The following is a 24,413-nucleotide window of genomic DNA, read 5'->3' as shown; positions in this document are numbered from 1 at the left end:
TTAAATAGCTGTTAGATGCTACATTCGGTACATGAATTTGCATTCATTTCTGACTTTACAAGCTGCCATGCTTTATTTAGGTGTTCTGGGAAGATAACAAAATATGACAAGGTGCAGTAAACAAAATGTCGTAAGTGTGAGATCTATACATCACCTCCAGTTAATCTTAGTTGTATACAGTCCCTTTTCTTCCAAAACACCAGCATTTTAAAGACATGGGTGTGTGAGAGGAGGGTGTGAAGAGAGGGAGAACGGGAGAAGCATGGTTAAGACTCTGTTTTGGTTTTTAGAGTTGGAGTCTGTGAGATGGTTAAGAAATGTTCATGAAGTGGATAGTGGGTAAATGGATAGTGGGTGGGTGGTGGATGGATGGACAAATGGATGGATGGATGGACGGACGGATGGATGTATGACTGTGTGGTGGGTGGATGGAGTTTGTGTCAGAGGCTGTGAGCTGTGACGGTCCCCTCCCCTGCTGGCACCTGCAGCAGAGTTTATTCTCTGGCCCCCTCTCATGCGTCTTCCTTAATTAACTCTCTTTCAGGGTTCAATTGGATTTCCTGGATTTCCCGGTGCCAATGGAGAGAAGGGTGGCAGGGTAAGGAAAGCCTGGCCTCTGGTCTGGAGGCTCGTTCTGCTGCCTCCCTATTTAGTGGGTGTATCCTGCAGTTCATCCTGTTTACTTCTCGCCCATGGTGCTGCCAACACTGCTCCCCAGACGGCTGACCTTACGCTAGTGGCCGGCAGTGCTGAGCGCTAGTGACGCTTCCCGACAGGAGGAAGCGGCAGGCGAGAGGGGAGAGCACGTGGAGGAAGCAGAGCTTTCTAATCAACACCACAATCCCAACAGCCCTTGCAGGTCGTTCGCGAAACCCAGATTCTTCTCTTTCTACGCAGTGGCTTCTCCTCCAGGCTAATTTTAAAAGGAAGAGAGGACGGGAGTTTATTGCGTAGCTCACTGACCCCACGAGTCCGAATTCAGGGAGCTTCCCTCCCTTGTTACTCTCAAGCTGCTATTGTCATAGCACCTGCCAGGGCACAATGCGCTTTGGTGCCCTTTGTTGTCACCACGAACGAGGGTGTCCTGATGGCAAGGGGTGGAGGATGGTGACGGGTGTGGTGGTGCGGGTGGGGACGAGCTCGAGGCCCGGGATTCGCAGCCTCCCCGATGGAGCACAGGAGGTCCTGCCACCTGACAGGAGGCGCCGGCCGAGTATGAAATGTCACCCCCCGCAATTCCAAGTGGGTATTGTGGGAATGTGGATGGGAACAGTGGGGAAGGTGAGGGACAGAAGTCCCGTGGCCTCGGCACTGGTGGAGCCTGAACACTGAGCGGGAGGAGATGCTGACTGACGGGCCGGGAGAATGGAGTCCAGAGCCAGAAAGGGTGCTCGTCCAGCCTCTGCCCAGTCTTCCCATGGCTCCATCTTTGGGGAACTGCTGGACAAAGGCTGGAGGCAAAACAGCAATGCTGCTCAGACCTCCTGGGCACCCTGCCAGCACCAGACGCCCCACAGATGGGAGCCTGCGTCCCCGCGGTGCCAGACGTCTGCCCGTATCAGAGGCCAGTGCCCTCTGCCTGTGCTCCTGACCCAGCGCCCAGCGTGGGCTCAGGCCCCCCAGTCTCAGTGCGGGGCGGTGGGGTCAGCACCGTGGGAAGGAGCCACCGCCTGCACGTCCCGTCTGAAGTCCCCAGCACCCCTGCTCAGGAGCCCAGTGCAGCCGGACCCGGGCGAACCATCTGCTGACCTACAGGGCAACCTTCTTGACGATGTCGCCACTTTATGCCCAGTTGGGGCGCGACAAAGAATGGGGGTCTGCTAAGTGGGGCCGGCCCACCCCAGGGTCTCAGAGTCCCCGGAGTGATGCTTCGGTTGCAGGTTCATCCTGTTAGCCTCATGGAACTGGTCACGTCCCCAAGTGTCTCGGGTGCCACTGTCCTCGTCTTGTCTTGCCTTTGGAACTCAGTGGTTTAGGTTTCCTATGGAGACAGGTCACTCACTTCTACAGCATACGCTTCCCAAGTCCTTTCATGTGCCCAGCACTGGGGACCCTGCAGTCTAGAGAGGGTTCCCGGTGACGGTGACCAGCGCTCGCGAATGATGGGCATGAGGGAGGCAGGGTGAGTTGGGAGAGTTTTCACAGGAGCTGGAGCCTAACCCGGGCAGTCAGCAGAGGCTCCCTGGGCGCAGTGACATTCTGTGGGACCTGGAGAGGGACAGAAGTTGGGTAGGTGAGGCGGGGGGGCATGTAGGACTGTAGGGTGGGACAGGGGATGAAGACTGGCACATGACTGAGCCTGCAGGCCGAGGCCTGGGCGGGGACAGGGCTGCCCAAGGGATAGCGAGGCCACAGGGCCGGGCAGGGGCCTTGTGCTCCCTCATGTTCTTACCCCAAGGCGGTGGGAACCCACTGCGTGTTTTCATCAGGGGAGAGACTGGGAGATTTTTAAGGCGGCTCTGGTCCCCTTGTGGTACGAGGTCGCGGAGGGAGCAGGTGGCTGTGCTCCTCTAGGGGGGCTCTGTAATGTCCTTTTGGGTAGTCTGGCCAGATGCATGCTTCTAGAAGCTAGGATGCCAAGCCTGACCCGGCCGTGTGTGTGCTCACATGCGTGCGTCTGCGTCCCGTCTGAGGGTTGCCCACAAGCCAGCTGGTGCCCTTCCATCAGTCTCGTCCCAGCTTCTGCACAGGTGCAGCTTCTGTGGACCACCAGCTGTAGGTTCAGCAGGACAAATACCAGGGACGTGAGCCTCTCCACACAGCTGGTACAACACAGCCAAGTGACGGCCCCTACCCTGGAACACAGCGGGGTCCCAGCGGCCAGGCCTGGGGAGAGCCAGCCCCTTTAGAAACATCTCTGGCCACCAGGAGGATTCTCCCACCTGTGTGTCGCTTCTTGGCTAGAGCCAAAACATCTTTGGGTCTGCCATGCCTTCCCTGCGAGGACACGAGGACAGGTCCACTAAGGAGACTGTGGATCATGGCACTTTGTTCAATAGCGTCAGTCACTGGAACCCGGAACTCTTTGGTGTGGGTTACTTTGCAAACTAAACTGAGGAGCAAGGTGCCACCAGGGAGGCCCAGACGGGAGTGGTGGCCGAGACGCTCTCTTGCTCCCTGAGCCTTGGTCACAGTTGGTTTAGGTTGGAACCAAGAGCCATTCACGCTGCAGGATTAAAACCATCTGGGTCACGGTGGCCGTATCTTAGGGTTGAGGGTTTGGGTCTTGGTGGACGGTGGGAGCAAGACAACGTGGTAGCTATGCTTATCCACAAATGCCAGGCAGTCACCAGGGTTGGTCAGTGCCCACACTGGCAGTCTATCGTGTCAGGAAAGCAGATGTTGCACTAGTTCTTCTATGCAAATATTTTTATGAAGCCAAAGGGTATTGCCATATAATTAAAGCAGTGAAACCAGAGTGCATTGTTAAAAAGAAGCGTAATTACCTCATCATCATGAACAATTTTATTAAATTCATTTCAAAAATGGGAGACTTTAGAAAGCCATTTGACACTGGCAGCAAATGAGTGAAAGATGGTGAGAGGGAACTTACCAGGTGGCCTTGAGCTTACCAGGTCCATCAGGGCTTTATCATTAGAAACCAGAAGAAAATTCTGGAAAATGAATAAGAAGTGGTGGAGATACACGTGGCCGTTCCATCCATTACTTCCACGTGCAGTCGGCAAGCTGCGTTCACCAGCTATTATATCCTTGCTTCTGAAAAAAAAAAAAAAAATGCTGTGCATCTGTTTTCTGTGGTTTGGAAAATGCAAAACAGCAACAACAAAGAAGCCTAAATTCTGTGAGAAGAGAAGCAAGTGACGCCTGGATATAGGATTTATATATTAAATTGCCAGTTTGCCGGTCTGCAGAGCCTGTTGAAAATTTAATGGCTAATATTCTTAACTGTAGCAGAAGTAAATTATGTATGAAGGGGCTGCCTTTCTTCTCTTGCCTTGCAATAACGATTCCCCACCCTTGGTGAGAGACAGATGAAGAAGGAGTGTGGGGGGCGAGGGAGGACAGGAAACCGGATAAGGATGGAGAGCATCCAACAGACTACAGGAAGAAAATTGGATTCCACAAGACTTGTGCAGGAACCAAGGCTCTGTGTGTGGGGTGTGCAGTGAGTCCCCTCTCCCCGAAAATCTCCCGTTAGATCAAAGATAAAGAGGCATCCTTCCTAGCTTCTAGTTTCGAGCCTTCTCCGTAACCCCGGAGAGGCCACTACCAGACAGGCCACCACCCAGGTGGTGACAGGTGTATTTCCAGTGACTGACCCCCTCTTCTCTGATTTCAGGGTACCCCTGGGAAGCCAGGACCTCGGGGACAACGCGGCCCGACGGTAACCACCCTTTGGGTTGAGGGCCGTTTCTTGCAGAAATGGGAGCACGCTGTGGGCGCATGCCCTGTGGATGGGGGAAGGCGGTGTCCAGGAGTCGGAGGATTTGAGCTGACCTTTCTTCTCTCCCATCTGTTCAGGGTCCACGGGGTGAAAGAGGCCCCCGGGGCATCACCGGGAAGCCTGGCCCCAAGGTATGTTTCTGTCTGCTCTGTGGATGTGGCGGGGCATGAATCACCCAGGCTGACCAGGGCCTTTTCATTGGGAACAAAAAGAAAGACGTTTTATTGGGGCATTTAAGAAGGAGCTGGTCCCCTCCAATAATAGCCTTTGGAAAAGTTCCGTCAAATGGAGTGCGAGGCAGAGGCAGGAGGGGCCAACCCCCATTGGAACTTGAGACAGCAGCCCCGGGTCCCTAGGTGGCCAGGCCCAGCCGAGCTTCGGACAAATGCCCATCCAGGTCTGGTGAGGAAGTCTTAGTCCTCTTGAAAAGGGCCCCAGTTTGAAAGCTGCCCACAGATCTTTGCCAGAATCTACAGAAAGTTTTCTGCCACAGGCAAGAACCAGCTCCTGCCCCCCACATCCTCACCCCTCTGAGGGGCCTGGACACCAACTCCTCCGATTGTCAGTGTGGAAACGGACCTCAGCCAGGCAGGCCCATCCTGTCCTGCCCAGGACATGACCCCAAAGTACATTCCTGCCGAGGAGATGAGCGTTCTGGTTGGCTGAGCTGCAGAGCTGGCCTGCCCCTCTGCTGACCGGTCGTGCCAGCCCAGGGGCCATCGTGCACTCTTCCATGATAAGCTCTAGGGACATGGCACGTGCACTCACCTGGGAGAGCAAGTAACGTCACAGAACAGCTGTTGTCATGTGTCAGGCAGGCCCTGGAATGGATGCTGGGACCTGTCGTCTGAGTTTTAGATGCATTTCATGGTTGGAGCACAACATTTGCCCCACAGCAGGAGACTGTTCTGCAAATGTTACAGCCCTGTTGATAGCAGTTCCTTGTCAGCCGTGTGTAGAAGCAGGAGGACAGGCGACCTTTTGGAGCCAGGGACCTGTGCCTAACACGCTCTGCTCTTTGCTAAGCATCTGGTAACCTCAGAACGGCACACGTGCAGTGTGTGACTCTGACGGTTTGATGATGTCATGGGCCAGTCTTTCCATCAAAAATCGTAATAATAATCTAAAGCTTTTATTGTTCTCTCTTCCTCTAGGGCAACTCTGGAGGTGATGGCCCGGCCGGCCCTCCAGGTGAACGGGTAAGCATCCTAACGTGGGCCATTGTCTACGGGGAAGCAGCCTGCCATAAATGTCCCCTCTCCCTTTCTCCTGGGGTGGGCTGGTGAGAGGGAGACATGCTTTTGACCCTTCTGAAAGAGAGTGTTTCCTAAAATCTAGAGGTGGAGCAGTGCAGCCTTCCCTGGGAGTCAAGTCTGTAGGTGCGGGCTGGGCACCCTGTCCACCTCGCCCTAGTCTTGGGGATTTGGAGGTGCTGGGACACCGGGACCTGGGTCCTCAGCCCTGGGCTCGCCTGAGGAACCTGGCCTCCTCAGCTCTGACTGGACCTCCTTTCTCCCTCTGGTGAGGGAGGGGGCTGGAACCGCTGGAGGAGAGGTCCTGGGGAGAGTGAGAAATGGGGGCTGTGCTCAGAGAAGAACCCCGGAAGACACAGTGGGAGCTGCTGGCCCCACACACTGGGGAGAGGACATCTTTCCTCAAACTGGCCATTCTCTGTCCCCAGGGACCCAATGGACCCCAAGGACCTACGGGCTTTCCTGGACCAAAGGGCCCCCCTGTAAGTAGCGTGTTTTCCTGGTTTGGCTCCTCTGGCTTCGGATCTCGTAAGGATGCTTGTCTTTCCCGGGCCCACACAGCCTCCTCACATCGGGCGGTGGGAGGAGGGCCTGAGGTGGAACGCTGGGGGTCAGCGTGAGGGCAGTAAGCCCCCTGGGCCATGGCGGAGGGCAGTCTGCGGCGTGCCCATCTGCCTGAGCCTCATGCGCTGGGGAGTCACTCGGGGAAATACGGACCCCTTTCTCGTTTAGACTATCGTGACTTTCTACTTGGGTCTGTGTTAGTGTCTTGGGACCATTACAAAGTACCACAAACCTGGTCACTAGAAACAACAGAAAGGGACCCTCTCACAGTTCTGGAGGCCAGAAGTCCAAAATCCGGGTGTCGGCAGGGTTGGTTCCTTCCGGAGGCTCTACGGGCCAGTCTGTCCCTGCCCCTCTCGCAGCTCCTGGTGGTGGCTGGCGGTCCTCAGCTTGTAGACTCTGCCCTGAACTCTGCCTCCATCTTCACGCACCCTCTCCTCTCCATCCCTCTTTGTGTCTTCAAATCTCCATCTTTTTATAAGGATACCAGTCATTGGGTTTCAGGCCTGCCCGCACCCACGATGACCTCATCCTGACTTGATGACATGAGCACAGACCTTATTCCCAAAGGGCACATTCACAGGTCCCAGGGGATAGCACTGTACCCTGTCTTTTGGGGGACACAGTTCCGCTCCCAACAGGTGCAATGTATTTCCTCTAATACCACTCTAGAAGGGGAAAGAAAAAAAACACCTAACGATGGGAATTACTTGCCTAACGGGATGTGGCAGAGGACAGTGGTTGGGAAGGAGTTTGACTTCTCAACGAGACAGGCCTGTATCCCCAAGCCGCCTGTGCCGCCCACTGGCTGGACCTTGGGGAGCTGACTGACCTCTCCCTGCCTCAGTTTGTCCTCCTGGAAGATGAGGGTGAGAGCAGTGTGACCCTCAGGTGGTTGAGAGGGTTCAAGGATGTGATGCGGTGCCAGGCTCCTCTGTGGCCCTTTGTGGCCACCACTGTTGGGGTGATTGTGCCATGCTTAGAAGTGAAATGGCAGTGTTTGCTGCCCGTCGTGGCGTTCCATCCTGAAGGTGCGTGCTTTTCAGGAATGAATGAAACTCCTGTTGTTCTTTCTTCAGGGCCCTCCGGGCAAGGATGGGCTCCCAGGACACCCTGGACAGAGAGGCGAGACCGTGAGTATTGGTGGTGCTTGGGGACATGGGCTGGTCTGGCCTCTCCCACAGCCTGGTATGTGGGTGCCACCTTCACTGCCCTGTCGGCTTGGGAGAGGGCAGTCAGCCACGGGAAGGCCCTCGAGGTCCAGGCCGCCTTCTGACTTGGGGTGAGGCCTGTCTGAGGAGAGCCCTGTGTGGGCCAGCCGCTCCTATGACATCTCTGCAGAAGGCAGTGCTGGCTTCAGAGTTGTCCTAGCAACTTGGGTCTAAGGTCACATGTAAAACCATCATGACGCAAACAAAATGCCGTTGGGATAGCGAACACTCTGGACCAGGCTTTCTTCCTCCAGAATAACTGGAGTGCAGCCTCACTTGAACTGCGTGCATTCTAACTGGAAAAGCAGTTGCGAGGTTCCTTGCTCCACCTGTGCCGTCTGGTTATTTCATGCTGTGAAATGTCACGAGAAGGGGTGTGGGCCTGCACCCATCCTGGTGCGTCCATCCAGGTCCCTCTGGCCGCGGGGTGGATGGTAGCTCCTTCACCTTCCTTTGTTGTAGTGAAGACACGTGGCCATTGGGGCTAGAACGCAGGCTCAGCGGGCTCAGGTTCAATGTCTTTGCCATCTAGGCTGACCTCTGACGTGTCCCTTAGCTTTAGAAATGCCCATAGCAGGCTTCGCCGTGTGGCTATTAGAGGAATCTAACCTGTTCAGTTGTAAGGAAAAGCATTTATCAGAACGGTGATCATTTCCTGCCCCGCGAGCCATTGGGGATTTGGCCCAGCTTCATGCCGTGTCCACTGTTGGTGTGTCCCAGGGAAGGGTGGGGGCACGCCTGTGACCTTGGGGCTCCAGGCTCCCACAGCTGGGGACTTGCAGGGCCCAGTGACATCCTTGTCACCATACTGGTGGAGGTTGATGGAAAGGCCCCTTTGTCTCTGCAGCCGGTGCCCCTTGGTTCAGGGGTCTCTGAAGGACCCCAGCAAAAGCATCCCCTCCTGAAGAGAGGTTTTGAATGCCATATATGATACAATGTTGGTGCCAGCTTTTTAAAAACTCCCTTTGTCTCTCCGGTTCATTGTGCTGGAAGCCTTTAATTACACCAACCCGGTGTTCCGCTGCTCGGTGCATGAGGCTGATAGATGGAGATTACTTTGCTCTTTTGTTTATAGAGAAAAATTAAAACATTTCATCTGAGCTTTGCACATTTTTCTCTAATGCCGTTCTGAGGGGACAAGATGGAAGGTTTTGCATCGCGTGTACTTGTCTCCCTCTGACTTGTTCTGGAAAGAGGCTGCAAAAATATTAATCTGCTTGTCTTTGCTGGGAAAGTAGCAAGGTGCTTTCCGGCCACCTCTGCCATGCCGGCTGTCCGCATGGACACAGGGCGCCCCCCCCTCTCCAGGCCCACCTGGAACGATGGCTCCCCCATGGGATGTCCAGATGTGCCCTCCAGAAACGTCTTCCTGGGGTGCCGACTTTGTTCTTTCTTTAAAAATGAAAGCGCCCAAAGCCCTTTCCTCAACAACGGACGAATTCCATCCTTAGCAGCCATGGGTGGTCCCCAGCCATGGACCAAACGGAGGCCTTTCCTGCCTTACCCCCAACTGCTGCTTCTACTCAGGCAATTCTGCCCTGGCCCACCAGGGGGCAAAGGGGGGTAGGGTGCCGTTGACTTGTTCACCACCCCTTGTTTCTGACCCCGTAAATGATGCCTACAGAGATCACTGCTTTAAACATGGGCATTTAGCCCCTTGCATGCAGCTCAGCTGGGCATAAAGAACCGTCCCAGAAACGCAGGCAACTTGAGTCCGCCGTGGGCCATGTGTGAGGTCGCAGAAGCCTGCATGCTGGCCTTCCCTACAGGGAAAAAGGAGCCACCCGCACTCATCAGCCACACGGGCAGGGCTGCTCACCCTCCAGGTCTAGCTGTGGCCTTAAAGCCAGCACTTCCCTCTCCAGACTAGAGTGACATGTGCACGTCTCTTCCGGTGTCGCATGGCACTTGCAGACCATATCTCGTTGGCAGTGCTATGCTCTGCAGATGTGCCCAGAAATTAAGACTGTACTGCCTTCCAGTCAGCTTTCTCCTCCAAGAGGAACACGTAGGTGCAGCCAGTACTGGAAGTAAAGCAGGGGTGTCCGTACGTGCCAGCACACACAGCAGAAATGAGAAATTCCAGTTGGGACAGCTAATTACGCTCAAACCGCTGCACCGGGAAAGCCATGAGTCCATACTCTCCTGATTTGAGTGAGTGCAGGGGGCACGCGGGCAACACAGCTGTCCCGCGTCCGAGACATGAGCGACACAACCAGGGCCATCTCCACAGAGTCACTAATGACACAGCCCAGAGGGAACGCCCAGCTCTAGCTTCTGGCTGCTGAGAAACGGCACCAAATCCGCTCAGAAAACGAACATACTTGGTGACGTTATAAAGATGAATGGTTTCTAAACATGCTTCTCAGTACAAAAGCACGGCGATGGGAAGCCGCTAGTGAAACTAAGTTGTCTGGCTCCGTTACCTCACGCATGAATGCAGAGACGGAACAAGAGAAATGGGCCCTCTTGAGTGAAGTCTGGAGCATCCACTGTCTGGGGATGGGCTGGGGGCGGGGGGCAAGCTTTCTCGTGGGAACCAGCTCGGGGGGGTGGGGCTGGTGTGGGCCACTCTGGCCGTCTCAGTGCGGGTGACTCTCTTCGCAGGGTTTCCAAGGCAAGACCGGCCCCCCAGGTCCTCCAGGTGTGGTCGGCCCTCAGGTGAGATACCCCATCCCTGGGTTTCACTGGTCATCCTGTGTCACCCACCCACATATGAGAGAGGGTCATGGCTCGGGTGTCAGTACCCCCAGGGTTCTGAAGGTGTGGCTGTTGCTAACAGATACTGTAAAGTCCCATGGTCCTTGTTAACATTCGGAGATGTGCTCCGTACAGGAAACCGGATGGCGGGAACAGAGGGCGTGGCCACCATGAACCCAACAGGCAGAACAAACATGGCCGCCCAAGGCCCTCGGGCAGTTGGGGCCAGACCGGGGCTGAGCTTTGGAGATTGGCTTCCACCCCATGGGCCGGGGCCAGCTGTGCCCGCTTGTCCTTGCTCTTGGTGTCCATGGCAGACTAATTTTGCCCCTGAGTCCTGACAGTGCCCACGGGCCTGCTATCCAGACCAGTGACAGGAGTGGTTTGCAGCAGGACTTATGACTTAGAGCAACGAAGCAGAGCAGCAGTCACTGTTTCTTGGGACGGTCACACCTAAAGTAGTGGTAAATAAGATATTGAGCTGTCTTGGCCACGGGCCGCAGGGAATGTGGACACTGCCCTCTCCCGGGGCAGACTTGGCCACCGCTCACTGCCCTCATTTCCCCAGAAAATTCAGGTCTTGTCCTACTGTGTCAGAGAAGGAAACGCTGGACCATGGTATGGGGCCAGGCTATGGGTTTGCTTTGATCCTCTCTTCTCTGGATTTTTCCTGGAAGGAGAAGACTTGCAAAGCAACGTGGGGGTTTGGTGGGCATGCAGTGGACCCTTTACCTTTGTGGCCAGGGCTATCCTTACATTTAGGAAGAGCAGCTTACTCCCTCGTGTGTCCCTTGAAATTTGTGGCTGATGCTGATTTTCCCCCACAGGGTCCCACAGGAGAAACTGGTCCAATGGGCGAGCGAGGCCACCCTGGGCCCCCAGGCCCCCCAGGTGAACAGGGGCTCCCAGGCCTTGCCGGGAAAGAAGGGACGAAGGTGAGTTACTCAGCCCTTCCATGCCAGACCAGACTTTTCCTGCGTCATCATTTTGGCACTTTGTTTCTGTTTTCTGCTGTTCTTTTCTGATGAATGGGTTAATTTCTCAAACAAATGTTCTTTGTGCCAGCCTACTCCCCAGGTCATGAACTTGGGTCTGTTTTTACTTGATTTGAAAGAGGACTTGAGCTGACCCCCTGCAGGTGCTGGGGGTCAAACCATCCTTGACCTTCTGCCTGGGGCCGTGCTTGTTACCAGCTCTTCCCCAGCAGTCACACCTTCTCCCAGTAACGGATGAAACACTGCCACTTCCTATGTCTAAAACGAGTTTAGTAGAAAGTGCCCCTGTAAAAAGTCCCCTACCATTAGAGACTAAAAAATAAACAACAAAAATAGAGGATGGACGTGTTGCTCTCACACCTGCTAGCACCAGTTCTGTGTCCCCTCTCTGTTCCTTGGGAGGCCTCTCCCCACCAGCCTGGGTACCCCAAGTTGGTGGTCGTAATTCCATAGAAATGGGTAGCGCCTCCTTTTCCAGCTTGTCAGTAACGGACACAGGAAATATAAGCTCTCTAGCCTTTTATATGACTGCATGCAAGAGAATAATCTTAAAAAATAATAATATAGGACCAATAAAGACATACTGACAAAATCACACGCACTTGTTTATGAATGTATTAAGTTGGTGCAAAAGTAATTGCGGTTAAAACTAATTGCAAAAACCGCAGTTACTTTTGCACCAACCTAACATATATGTACATACTTGAATACATATACGCACTTGAAAAATATACATGTACATATGTTTGTAGAAGACAGATACAGAAACAGGTATAAATGCCCGTCACAAGCAGAGCTCTCCGAGTTTGGACAGGAGGCCAAGGCCGTGCTGGTTTGGAGACCCCCATGCTCCCATATTGGACCCCAGAGAAGTTTCTGGAAGATATCAAAGCTTTAGTGTACCTCTGGGAAGTCTACGCTCAGATGGGGCATCTTTTCAGGAACTATGGTTTTAGGGTCGAAGCAAGTGTCCCTAGTGACGAGTCTGTTTGGGGCAATGCTCCCAGCACTTGGGCCAGAGTCCTTTCTCTGAGCACAGCTTACGAGGAGCCCCGAATCTCTGAGAAGGCAGACATGGGCGGAGCAACCTCCTGGCCCAGCTCCTGCTCAGCCCATGTGGCCCCCGAAGGACTTTGGGAGGGTCATAGATGGAGGAATCCGGGCCAAGCTTGGGCCGTGCTCCAGCCTCAGCTAGTAGTCAGCGAGTCAGTCAGGGCTCAAATCCCTTCAGAGCCAAGCGCCCCAGAAGCCCAGCTCCCCATAGACGCTGGTCCTGGGCATTGCTCAGACGAAGCTGTGGCTCTGATTTCAGGGTGACCCAGGCCCCGCTGGCCTTCCTGGGAAAGATGGCCCTCCAGGACTACGCGGCTTTCCTGGGGACCGAGGGCTCCCTGGTCCAGTGGTAAGTGAGGGGCCCGGTGGGGGACGGAGTCGGACACTGCGCAGCTCTGGTGGCCTCTCCCCATGGTGCCCCTGACTGTGGTCTCGTTTCTTTGCAGGGAGCGCTTGGACTGAAAGGCAGCGAGGGCCCCCCTGGCCCACCCGGCCCCGCGGTGAGTGGCGCTGGCCCAGTGCAAGCATTTGAACAGCCTGTGGTTCAGACCCGACTCTGTAGGCAAGACGGGGTGGTCCCGACGCCCGTGAGAGTGCACGGCTGACGTGGTCCCACCCCAGGCCCTAGGGAGGCCAACGTGGAGTGAAGGAGATGGACTTGGGTGGGATGTGGACCAGTGTATCCTGAGCTGGCAGCTGGGGTGACAAAGCGCCAAGGGGCACGTTGCGTGAGGAAAGGTGGAGAACTGGGCAGTTTGGAGGGAGGGCTGAGTGGTGCCATCTCACCTGTGGGGAGCCAGAAGCAGCTGACATGCTTCGTGTGGGTCTGGGCCAGGGGCAGCTGGGAAGGGAATGGACACAGACCTCCAGGGCCTCTGATGTGGGTCCGAGGGTCAGGCTGTCCACATGCCAGGGCCGCCCGAGGCACAGCTGGGAGATTGTCCCCAGAACTTGGGTCGAGGGGTTTCTACTTGCCCTCTGTTAAACTAAGTGGTTCCTGCCAACTTTAAGATTCCAGCTGTGAGAGGGTCCAAGACCCTTAGCTATTACCTCGGGGACTGAGGGCCATGTGGAGCTCTTCCCACCCCCAAGAGGCCACCCCTGAACCCCCGTTCTTGGTGACACTTTATGGAAGCGTAACATCTGCTCACTTCCCCGTCCTTCAAATGGGGCCCGTCTGACAGCCCCCATTCAGCTGCACAGATGTGGGGCTGCAGGAGTGACCCCTGGGCCCTGACTGGGTTTGAGAGTGGACCATGAAATAATACCGCCTTTCCGCTAACCGAGTATGGACCATGTGAGAGAGATGATGACCCAGAAGTCAGGTGGAAATGAAAATGTCACCTTTCTTTCTAATAAAGGCCAAGTATAGGATGATAGCCCAGGCAGCGGTGGTCTCTCCGCGCTGTCCCCTAGAATTAGGCCAGGTGCCCACCCAACAGCAGCACTCCAGGCGCAGCGCCCGCTTAGAACATGGACAAGCAGGGCAGAAAGTGCTGGGTGGGCAGGCGGACCCCAAAGGGGAGAGGGGATCAGGCCCCAGAAGGGGCAGCTGCAGGAAGAGCTCATTCCAGGAAACACTTGAGGAGGATGTATTCCCAGCCACTCTGTGTGGGGCGGGTAGACCTGTGCTTGGAATTATGGGCAAGGAAGAGCTAAGAGGGGCCTGGAACAGCACCTCAACTACTGTACCAAATCGTCTGTGCTTGCCAAGGGCCCTAGGGAACTACTAGGGCTCCTGAGTGAGGGCAAGCGAGCGGTGTGACTGGGCGGAGCTTTAGGAAATCGCACCCATGCAGTTTGAGAGCCTTTGGAATGAACCATTTTCTTGCCCCACCTCAGGGATCTCCGGGGGAGAGAGGTCCGGCCGGTGCCGCTGGGCCCATCGGAATTCCGGGGAGACCTGGGCCTCAGGGACCTCCAGGGCCGGCTGGGGAGAAAGGTGCTCCTGTAAGTACTGACTTGAGACTCCGGGGCCTCCCACACCCTGTTCCTGCCCAAAGCTGTCCCTCCCCATGGGTGTTTCCCTGGGTGTTTCCCAGGGATGGGGGCGGGGGCTGCAGTTTGAGGACGTCCTCTAAGCGTATGTGTGATCCAGGCTCCTCCCTGAGGTCCAAGGGGGCAGGTCCCATATTTGGTCAGCTTCTTTCAGCAAGTCTCTTGAGCTGGAGGCGTGCTGTCACACCTGCACATGTGTGCTCCATCATGTGCAGACACAGAGAGGGGCTGGGGACAGTGTGTCCAAACGTGGCCTTGGCCTTGGTCCACATCCAGGCTCTGGGTGCCGCCTGTGGATGGGCCACAGCCACCGGCTGTGTGCATGGCCCTCCCTGTTGGCCCAAGCCCATGCCAGTCTTTGTCTGAGAAAGGTGGATATTTGGGGTGGGTGTGGAGCAAAGGACACGTGTGATAGGAAGATAAGAAGCTTCTTCCCGGACCCCCAACAATTGCCCTCCTGATGAACCCCAGCATGGCCCACCCAAACGTGGTCCGCCCTGAGCATGGAGGCTTTATGAGTCCTCGGAGGGAGGGGGGTCTTGACCCTTCGTTTCCATGAAGGAGACTAATGAGTCCCCTTGTCTAGACACCTCGCCAGCTGCCCGCCCCTCCCCCCTCACCTTCCCCCCGATGACTCACAAACACCCTCACTGCCCTGACGTACACTCACCGACGATGTTTGGCATTGCCACACAATTTTGCAAACTGCCACCTGCCCCGAGTCCAATCAGCCATGGGGACAAATTTCAGCTCAAACTTCCCTCTGAATTCAGAATGTCAAAAGTAGCCGAGTTCTAGGGGGACCGGCAAACGTCAATGTAGACGGTCTCCAATGGAGTGAGGTGTGTGAGCTGATTGATGCAGCTTAGAAAGGTGGTGTTCTCCTGTGCATTTCGCTCTCAGTGGCTCATGGGGAGAGAGAGAACCCTGGTTGCCTCCCCGGGTGTGAACCGCCCACTGAAAGCTGTTGGGAACACCAGTGCCATCGAGAACCATTCAGTATGTTGTCAGCAGTTTGATGGCATCTAACCATTTCCGGTGAGGCACCCAGGGCAGTGACCCCGCTGAATCTGTGTCAGAAACCTGACGCCTGTTGGACCTTCAGTGCACATAGGACACACACAAACTCAGTTAGAAACAGTTTGGTTCGTTGTTTCAAGAGAGTAAATATTTGAGCAGAAACCTCTCGAGAGTGGCACTATCCACTAAAAGCTTGTCACTCCCCCAGAATGCTCCGGAGAGGAGAAAAGGTCAGGTGTCTCCAAGCGTTGATCAGGCATGTGGGGCTGGAGGTGCCCCTACATAGCGGGCCCGGCCTTCTCGGGCTTAGCGAGGTTAGAAATTTCCATCAGTAGGAACTGAGCCTGGGGAGCAGGAAGCGAGCTGTGCAGGCGGGAAGGGACCCAATGGGGATGTGTGAGTGTGTCCGCGCTGAGACCTGACACTGAACACGCACTGCCTCTTCCATGCTCTGTCCCCAGCGCACACACCCTCATTCTGTGCATCCATTGGAAGAAAGGGATTCTGGGCTCGGGTGAGAACCTCCAGTCCCTCAGGGTGACGTGGTGGCTGGTAAAGTTGAGCAAAGCACGACCTTAGTGAAGGTCCCCTGTGATTAACAAGGAGCAGTCATGAGGGGAATGAATCAACATTATGAGGAAAGGAAAATGGTGTGTGTGTGTGAGTGAGTGCATGCTCGCACATGTGTACATGTGTGTGTACACACATGTTCCTATGTGTGCATGTGTTGGCATATGTGTGTGTGCATGCATGTGTGCGTGTGCATGTGTTCGGCGGGGAGGCTGTTTGCAGAGAACTGAGGGTAATGAAGTGGGTGGAGGCCTGCGCTCAGCCCTCCTGGTCTCCAGCCTTAGATGACACCACGCATAGGCTCAGGGACCTGGTGGGCCGGGTCTGAATCCGGGCTCTACTGCTCACAAACCACGCCTCAGTTTCCCCATGTAAAAGTAGCCCTTCCAGGACGGGTGAGGATGAATTGCCGTGATGCTCAGAGGTGGGTGGCGCCACGCTGCGCTCAGAGACCCTGGCTGAAGCCCATTAGGACTGAATGGGGTCACCCCCAAGAACTGCCGACTTCCTGCCCGTAGGCCCCTCTCTGGGGGATGACCTGGGGGCAGGACGTTCCCATGATTGAGCCACGTCTGAGCAGTATCTTCTTTCCTCTTTAGGGCGAGAAAGGGCCACAAGGCCCAGCTGGCCGAGACGGTCTCCAGGGTCCTGTGGGACTCCCCGGTCCGGCTGGCCCTGTGGGTCCCCCTGGAGAAGATGGAGATAAGGTATGGAGAGCAGAGAACGGTGCCAAGCCCAGCTGGCCAGGGCTGGCAGGTCAGAGCCAGGGGTCACTTTACAGAAAGGGCTGCAGGCAATGTGGGGGGTCCGGGACAGTGACCCCGTGCCCACCCAGCCTTCTCGGGGTTAGTAGATGACCTCAGAATGGCTCACACATAAGTGGTAGTAAATGAGATCCCTTTATGTATGAGATGTAATAACAGTAAATATTATAATTTACTTACTAATGACCTCACGAGAACTTAGAATCGCTCTCCTCTGGCATTGTTGTCGTGTTGCCGGAGACATCGGCTGTTAGTGTCAGAGCAAAGAAAATGCCCTGCGCCTCCTGCATGGTTTCATATCCTGCTGTGTGGGGCCCGACTTCACGAGGTTTTACTCAACAGCTATTGTTAAACGTCTGCCCCGGCGCTATCCAAGCTCCCTGCGTTAGGCCTGTGCTTCGTAATTCTGATGCTACTACTGCAGCAGCTTGTACCGTACACTTCACTTAATGAAGACACTCAATTTAACTTTCCATGTACGGTAACCCTCTGGTGACACTTCCGACTTTCTCACCTCCAAGCGTAGACAATGCCTTGCTTCTGAGGGCAGAAGCAGCCCTGTACCGCAGACACACTGGACAGTTTAATCGCTTCTTTGGAAGCACAGCAATTGAGTTCTCTGTTATTGCATTGTCATGTCAGCCAATGTGACAAACACAGCAAATACTTTCATTATGATTTTCACCACATTTCCAAATCCACTAAAATTCTGTATAGCGTAGGATCAAGGCCCTTTTAGCGCTCGTATTAAAGAGGAAATCAAATTAATATGTGTTAACGGTTCCTCTCAGGTAATTTGTAGGGACCTCTGGAAAGATTATGCTTCATCTCCAAGAAAAATTAATGATGAAGAGCAGAGAACGTCCACTTGGCTTGGGGCTGCCTCACGGGTCTTTCCACATCTTCCCGCAGGGAGAGATCGGAGAGCCAGGACAAAAGGGGAGCAAGGGGGACAAAGGTGAACAGGTAAGGACCACATGGGGGCGTGCACAGGGCCACCTACGGCGCTGAGCCACGGCACAGGCCACGTGCTCGGCGTGACGCACAGGCGTGGCTGACGTCAGGCGCTGTGACTCGTATAATGACATTAGCAGCCAATAAGTGACAGGACACAGCTGGTGGGCTTTCTTCCCCATTAAGAACTCGTGTGCATGTGTGTGCGACGCATGTGCGTGCTACATGTGCAGGCACGTATGTGACATGGTGTGTGTGGGGCTATGTTTATCCGTCTGGGAGGGATCCCTTGTTACTAAATGGACAGGTGGCCCCGGCAGGTTCTGGGAAATGAAGCAGACGGAGCACCTTTGTCCTCGGGGTTGTGGGGCCCAGACGTGAGCCCCGCCCTGCGAGCTGAGGGCTGCTCAGCCTCCAGGTGCTGACAGAGGCGGCACCTCAGCCAGATGCCTCTGCGTTTTCCCTCTTGTTCTTTGTTTTTTTCAAATCTGCTAGAAATACTAGCAGATTTTGTGTTCTTGCAAAAGCCCTGTGCCTTGGCCGCCAGCTCCTTCCGGTGGCCATGGAACGTGTCCCGTCTGCTGTGCAGTTGGGCCTTTTCAGCCGGTGCTTTCAGGCCTGATGCCCTCCCGAGTATGCGTCCCAAACACACCTCACTGTCAGCACAGGGAGTGAGCGGGAGGGAGGCCAGGGGCCGAGGCGCTGCTGTTCCTGGGAGTCTGACCAGCACCGGCCGGACGCCCCAGCAAGGATGTGACCAACAACTGCCCGGTTGGAGCTCACACAGATGAGCTGTGTGAGCTCGTCCTCATTTTTAAATCGGGTCGTCCGGGGCCCAGGTCGCAGGTGAGTGGTAGGAGTTAAGATGCTGCCCGGTGGCCTCCAGTAGGACGTTGGTGGCAGCCGCCCCTGCCACCCGTGGCAAGTGCTCTTGGGGTTGAACCAAGAGTGTCACCAGTCCCAGAGCCTACAGGAACCCTGCACTGTTGCACTGGCACTCCCTCCTGTGGTGGCCACATGTGGGGCCTAAACTGATGACCTGGGGTGCACGGCCCCCATGCTGAGCAGCCCTGGGCCTTGTGACTCAGCTGTGACTTGGGAAGCAACTGTGTCTGTCTTTTCCCCACAGGGTCCACCTGGGCCTACGGGTCCTCAAGGCCCCATCGGACAGCCAGGCCCCTCCGTGAGTACTTGTGGTTGAGGGCACTCAGACAGCCTGACCCCCTGGGGCTGGTGGGTGCCAGGAGCCGGTCCTCACCCACAGCCCCATTATCTGCCTGCAGGGGGCCGACGGCGAGCCAGGGCCTCGAGGCCAGCAGGGCCTTTTTGGACAGAAAGGGGACGAAGGCCCGCGAGGTTTCCCTGGGCCCCCTGGGCCTGTGGGGCTGCAGGTAACTGTGGGGTTTGCACAGTGGCAGGCGGAGCCCTTCACATGGGGCTGAGCCCTTGCTGTGCCTTCCCCTCCCCGCGCTCCGCCCCGTCCCCGCCTCGCCCCTCCTTCCCCTCTCCTCACCCTCGCCCTCCTGTCCATGTTGTTAAGAGTGGGGGGCTAGGCTGCAGGGGCCTCCTGGGGCTTCCCCATGAGTTCGAAATGCCGCGGCTTCACGTTAGTGACTTCTAACCTGTGACACTCCCATGCTCGTAGTAGAAATATTGGAAACTACTGGTAAATTGTAAGAAAGGAAAGCAAAAGTGACTTCTAAATGTACCACCTGGGAATGGCAGCTGTACATGTTTGGGCACATGTCACTCTTAACCCTTTGGATGCTTGTGTTCACATACATGTGTGCACACGTGTCACATTATTCGAGTTTTGCAAAAATCTGAGTCATGTCGTATGCATAGGAAGTTTGAACCCAGCTATTCCCATTCCATTTCACATTATGGGTCATGTAGCATGTCATTAAATACTCTTTGAACACGTCAGTTTTATTGATGTTTGAACACATGATTTTCAGTCACTACATAGTCTTCCAGCACATGGTGGTGACATCGTAAATGCAAACACTTCCCAGCTGTTGGCTCATCGTTTTATTGTTTATGGGAAAATAAGCACCTTTGTCCACGCATCTGCGTATTTCTCTACTTATTTCCTGGGCTGGTTCTGAGACCTGGAGTCACAGTACGTCGTCCTATCTAGCGGTACAGCTAGAAGTGCCTTCCTGAGGCTCTGGGGAGCCAGTGAGAGCCGAGTGCTGGGGACCCAGTGAGCTGAGTGCTGGGGACCCAGTGAGCCTAGTGCTGGGGAGCCAGTGAGAGCCAAGTGCTGGGGACCCAGTGAGCCGAGTGCTGGGGAGCCAGTGAGCTAAGTGCTGGGGAGCCAGTGAGCTAAGTGCTGGGGAGCCAGTGAGAGCCGAGTGCTGGGGAGCCAGTGAGCCGAGTGCTGGGGAGCCAGTGAGCTGAGTGCTGGGGAGCCAGTGAGCTGAGTGCTGGGGAGCCAGTGAGCTAAGTGCTGGGGAGCCAGTGAGAGCCAAGTGCTGGGGAGCCAGTGAGCTGAGTGCTGGGGAGCCAGTGAGAGCCAAGTGCTGGGGAGCCAGTGAGCTGAGTGCTGGGGAGCCAGTGAGAGCCGAGTGCCGGGGAGCCAGTGAGCTAAGTGCTGGGGAGCCAGTGAGAGCCGAGTGCTGGGGAGCCAGTGAGCCGAGTGCTGGGGAGCCAGTGAGCTGAGTGCTGGGAACCCAGTGAGCTGAGTGCTGGGGAGCCAGTGAGAGCCGAGTGCATTGGATGGAGCAGTGCCAGCCTGTCGCACGCACTCACACACTTACATTTCCTGACCATTCCTGTTCTCAGGGTCTGCCAGGACCTCCAGGAGAGAAGGGCGAGACGGGGGACGTGGGTCAGATGGTAAGTGTGGCGGGGCCCTGTCCATGGCAGCTGACTTCTGTTTGGGTGAAAGTTTGCATTTTCTCTCTATTCAATGGTTCTCCTTCTCCTAGGGCCCTCCAGGTCCCCCCGGCCCCCGAGGACCCTCTGGAGCTCCAGGCGCCGATGGGCCACAAGGTCCCCCTGGTGGAATAGGCAACCCTGGTGCGGTGGGAGAGAAGGTGACTCAGGCCCTTAACTGTTGTCGTGTCTGCCATGCTCGTGGGCGAGGATGACCTGTGGGGGTGTGGGGGGTGGTCCATGCCTGACACTGGAGCCAGTGCTCTTGTCACTGCCGTGACCACGCGTTTCCTCCTTAGGGTGAGCCTGGTGAGGCTGGAGAGCCTGGCCTTCCCGGAGAAGGGGGCCCCCCGGTGAGTGAGCGGGCTCTGGGAAGGTGGGGTGGCCGTGGACGGGGGCCGGTGGGAAGGTCTCCCTCAGTGCTCCCCCCATGAAACGGGAGCCATGTCTCCTCTTGTGCCCACCTCTCGGAATTATGTGAAAAGAGGGCACGGCAGGGTAGTGAGCATGTGCGGGCACGTGTCTCTGTGTATGCATGTGTGTGCAAACATTAGCAGTGAACACCCACGACTGATGGCTGTGAGTTGCTCTGCCATCTGTGGTGTTCCAGGCCCTTCCACAGGCGGCTGTAAATGTGGGGTGATTGTTGTCCCCTATTCAGCCAGACCTGGGACATTCGCAGTCCGCAGGTCCCGTGGGCATTCCTTCAGGCCCAGGGGCAGCTGGAGGCAGAGTTCTCCCTCTGCCCCGCAGGGCCCGAGCGGCCTGCTGTCTAGTTCAGGGTCAGTCCTTCCTACCTAGAGGCAGAGTCTTGGCTTCAGAGTGCCCAGGAAGCGGGTGGGCTCCTCAGGCCGCCCGGCGGGGCCAGGGGCCAGGCTGTTGTGAGAAGTGTGATTAGCGCCAGCCCAGCGCCTGGCCCACGGTCTGGGCTCGGCAGGTACCTGAGAAAGGGCTACACTCCCTCTGCACGTGTTGCCAATGAGGGCCACGCATCAGGCCAGCACCTTGCTCGCCCGGTCGGCTCCGGGAACACAAGCACCGGCCTTCCCTGCAGGGACCCAAAGGAGAAAGGGGAGAGAAGGGCGAGGCCGGCCCTTCTGGTGCTGCAGGACCCCCTGGACCCAAAGGCCCTCCCGGAGATGACGGTCCGAAAGGCAGCCCTGTGAGTAGCACCCCGAAGCTGGGGCGGGGCCCTGTGTTCTAGACCCTCTGCGTTCATCCGCAGTGTCTTGAGGGTGTTTCTAGTTTAGAGGGTTTCATACTTGCTCCTGGACGCAAACAGTGCAGTGAGGACAGGTGGGACAGGGAGAAGACCTTCAGATGTCCTGGGCGTGGACAGGCAGCATGCTGGACTGGGCTGGGCGGCCGCCCCATCCTGTGGCTTGCCCTGGCTCGGCACCAGGAGGGGCTGTGAGTGGCACGTTCTAGAAGTCTCACACGTTCCCATCTCAGCCTAGAGCTGAGGAGCGGGTGTGTGGGCATGGACGGTGCGGCCTCCGGAAAGCAGGAGGACCAGGCCTGCCTGGCCGCTTCCAGGCTTGTTTTGTTACGTGAGTCAACTGAGATGTCCGCGAAAGGCTCCAGGTGGTGAAGAGCACGGCAGTGTCAGAACCGTCTGAATGTTCTGGGGGGGGTAGGAGGGAGGTGGTCTTGACCCAGTGATGGCTCAGACGTGCGCACTCCGGGCACTGGACCTGCCTCTTTCTCGGTTTCAGGGCCCCGTCGGTTTTCCCGGAGACCCCGGTCCCCCCGGAGAGCCCGGCCCCGCGGTAGGTGCTCAGGGTGCAGAGCCCCCAGTTCCCTACCATGTTGACCTGTCCCTTCTCTTTCTTTCTGATGGTTTCTTCTTTATGAACTCTCTGTAGGGCATGGTGCTTTTCCTTACGGCACCCCCGTTCTGGTGGTTATATGAAGAAATGTGTCCCCACTTCTGAGTGCACTGTTGCAGCCCCACCAGAGGGACTTGGGCTTTCAGGATGGGACTGGGAACTCACAGGGTGTTGGTACATGGACTCAGTGCCATCCAGGAGGGTGAAGGAACTTGCTTTTGTCCCCACAGGGTCAAGATGGTCCCCCTGGTGACAAAGGAGATGACGGCGAGCCTGGGCATGCAGTGAGTCCACCATGACCCCTGGGACCCTGGTGGTTGACCTTGGTTCATTCAGAATTTGCAGCTTGCTTTGTTCATTTGCGGGAAAAACCCAAAGCCAGTTACCTTCTACTATTGATTCTTAACCGTGACCGGGGGCCATGGGCTCCCTCTGAGAACCAGTTGAAAGACCCTCTTCATAGAGGGGAAAATGCAAGTCCAGTCGTACTTGTGGCTTTGCACACAAGGGTCCGTGAGCCCCGGGCTTACCTTATTTCTGCCTAACTGGTTGCACGTCCCCCTCGAAAGGGCTCTTTGCACATCGGCACCTCAGCTGAGACCACCTAGACGGTGCTTCTCACACCTGGCAATGAGCTTTTGAAACATTGCTTCAAGTCAAGTCTCTCTGGGGTGGAAATGACCCCAATGGGCCCCTGCATGGGACCCCCCCTTGGGGGCGACCCCCAAGGGGCATCACAGCTTTCCCTCCCCCCACCCTGTACCCACATGGCCAGGGCTGCTGGGGATTTCCTACCCATGGGCACAGGCCAGTGCCACTGATTTTAGGTAAGCAGCAACTGAAGGCAGCTTAGGGACCCAGCTGTGAGGCCAGGTCTGCACTTCCACCTGGCCTGTCCTCCCCGTGCCTCAGCGTCCACTTCTGTGGAAGGCAGAGCCTGCAGCCAGAGGTGTGGATGGAGGCAGCTGAGTGGCAGGGGTAATTGCTATGCAGGTGGGGCAGCGTCTTCTGAAACGCAGCAAGGAGTCAGGCTGGGGCAGGGCCCCCCCTGCTGCTGCCAGGGCCAGAGCTCTGCGTGCAGAGGGTGAAGCACGAACTCCAGACGACCCCCCTTAGGACTTCCCATGCCTGCTTCAGAAGAGAGAGGTGGTGACAGGGCTGGCCCAGGGCAGACTGGGTGGAAACTCAGGGTGTTGTTGCCTCAGCCCAGCCCAAACCTGCCACGCCTTCATCAAACAGACTCCGACTCCTAAATCCCATGTTTTCTCTCTGACACCAGGGATCCCCGGGCCCCACGGGTGAACCAGGTCCATCTGGGCCTCCAGGAAAAAGGGTAAATAAGTGTGCAACGTGTCCTCGCCTGCCACCTTCCTGCATGAAGCGGGCCCCTTCCCTCCCTGCCCTCGGCTTGGACCCCAGCACTCAAAGCAGCCCTGACGAGGGAATTCCTTCTGAAGTGTGTTCTCCACTCGGCTTCCCGCCACGTCGATGCACCCGCTCCTTTTAGGAGAAGCCAAGTGCTAACACCATTCCAAGGGCCATCATGGGAGGAAAACACCCACAGAGCTGAAAAACTGGCTTTCCCTGGGTCAAGCCTTCCGAGAAGCCAGAACCAGCTAAAAGGCGTTTCTTTGCACATCAAATAATTAGCCTCTTGCTGGTGTTGCAATAAACGGGGCTGCTGGCTGCGCCCCTCAACCCTCAGGGCAGCCAGAGCTCCTCCCCACGTTGACCCCGAGGTCTTTTCCAGCCTGGAGTCATTCTGGCTCGTTCTAAGGGCCTGTGTCCGCCTGGCCAGTGGCCCGGGAGCGATCTGCATGCCCCTCCACTCCCAGGCCAGTCTCCCTCCAGACACGGCGCTCATCACTCGCGTCCCGCAAGCCAACTTGTCACGTGTTGTTCTCTTGCTCATTCCAGGGTCCCCCCGGGCCCGCAGGCCCTGAAGGCAGACAGGGAGAGAAAGGAGCCAAGGTAACGTGCTTTGGGCCCGGCCGTGACTGTGTAGCTTCCACAGAGAGCTGCTCGCCCAATGGCCACCTTGGGTGGGATGTGCTGACGTGTGTGACCATAGGACAGTCACAGAGGCTGGGAGAGCTGCGGGGCCTCAGGGAGGCCTGGCTCTCACGGCAAACCTGGGACAGACAATTAACCTTCTCTGAAATGGAGGTGGCTTGGCAATGCCTTCAGACACTGGGGACCGGGATCCTGGGCCCAGAG

General features: G+C 56.3%; 1 protein-coding gene across 2 annotated transcripts in view; it reads left to right on the top strand.

Annotated features, from left to right (window-relative positions):
• COL5A1 (collagen type V alpha 1 chain) overlaps positions 1-24,413 on the top strand; it is a 148,719-nt gene that overhangs the window by 103,163 nt on the left and 21,143 nt on the right. For both annotated transcript variants that reach the window (XM_019718217.3, XM_019718216.3), the window contains exons 32-54: positions 545-598; positions 4,301-4,345; positions 4,483-4,536; positions 5,560-5,604; positions 6,087-6,140; positions 7,302-7,355; positions 10,041-10,094; positions 10,961-11,068; positions 12,441-12,530; positions 12,628-12,681; positions 14,024-14,131; positions 16,369-16,476; positions 17,446-17,499; positions 18,617-18,670; positions 18,771-18,878; positions 20,275-20,328; positions 20,421-20,528; positions 20,667-20,720; positions 21,422-21,529; positions 22,083-22,136; positions 22,427-22,480; positions 23,476-23,529; positions 24,114-24,167. In XM_019718217.3, coding sequence (XP_019573776.2) covers positions 545-598; positions 4,301-4,345; positions 4,483-4,536; positions 5,560-5,604; positions 6,087-6,140; positions 7,302-7,355; positions 10,041-10,094; positions 10,961-11,068; positions 12,441-12,530; positions 12,628-12,681; positions 14,024-14,131; positions 16,369-16,476; positions 17,446-17,499; positions 18,617-18,670; positions 18,771-18,878; positions 20,275-20,328; positions 20,421-20,528; positions 20,667-20,720; positions 21,422-21,529; positions 22,083-22,136; positions 22,427-22,480; positions 23,476-23,529; positions 24,114-24,167 — 1,584 coding nt within the window. The remainder of the gene's footprint in view (positions 1-544; positions 599-4,300; positions 4,346-4,482; positions 4,537-5,559; positions 5,605-6,086; positions 6,141-7,301; positions 7,356-10,040; positions 10,095-10,960; positions 11,069-12,440; positions 12,531-12,627; positions 12,682-14,023; positions 14,132-16,368; positions 16,477-17,445; positions 17,500-18,616; positions 18,671-18,770; positions 18,879-20,274; positions 20,329-20,420; positions 20,529-20,666; positions 20,721-21,421; positions 21,530-22,082; positions 22,137-22,426; positions 22,481-23,475; positions 23,530-24,113; positions 24,168-24,413) is intronic.

Source organism: Rhinolophus sinicus, chromosome 16, assembly GCF_057876585.1.
Source record: "Rhinolophus sinicus isolate RSI-liver-muscle chromosome 16, RSI-T2T, whole genome shotgun sequence".
Lineage (NCBI taxonomy): Eukaryota > Metazoa > Chordata > Mammalia > Chiroptera > Rhinolophidae > Rhinolophus > Rhinolophus sinicus.
This window is presented reverse-complemented; position numbering and strand designations above follow the sequence as displayed.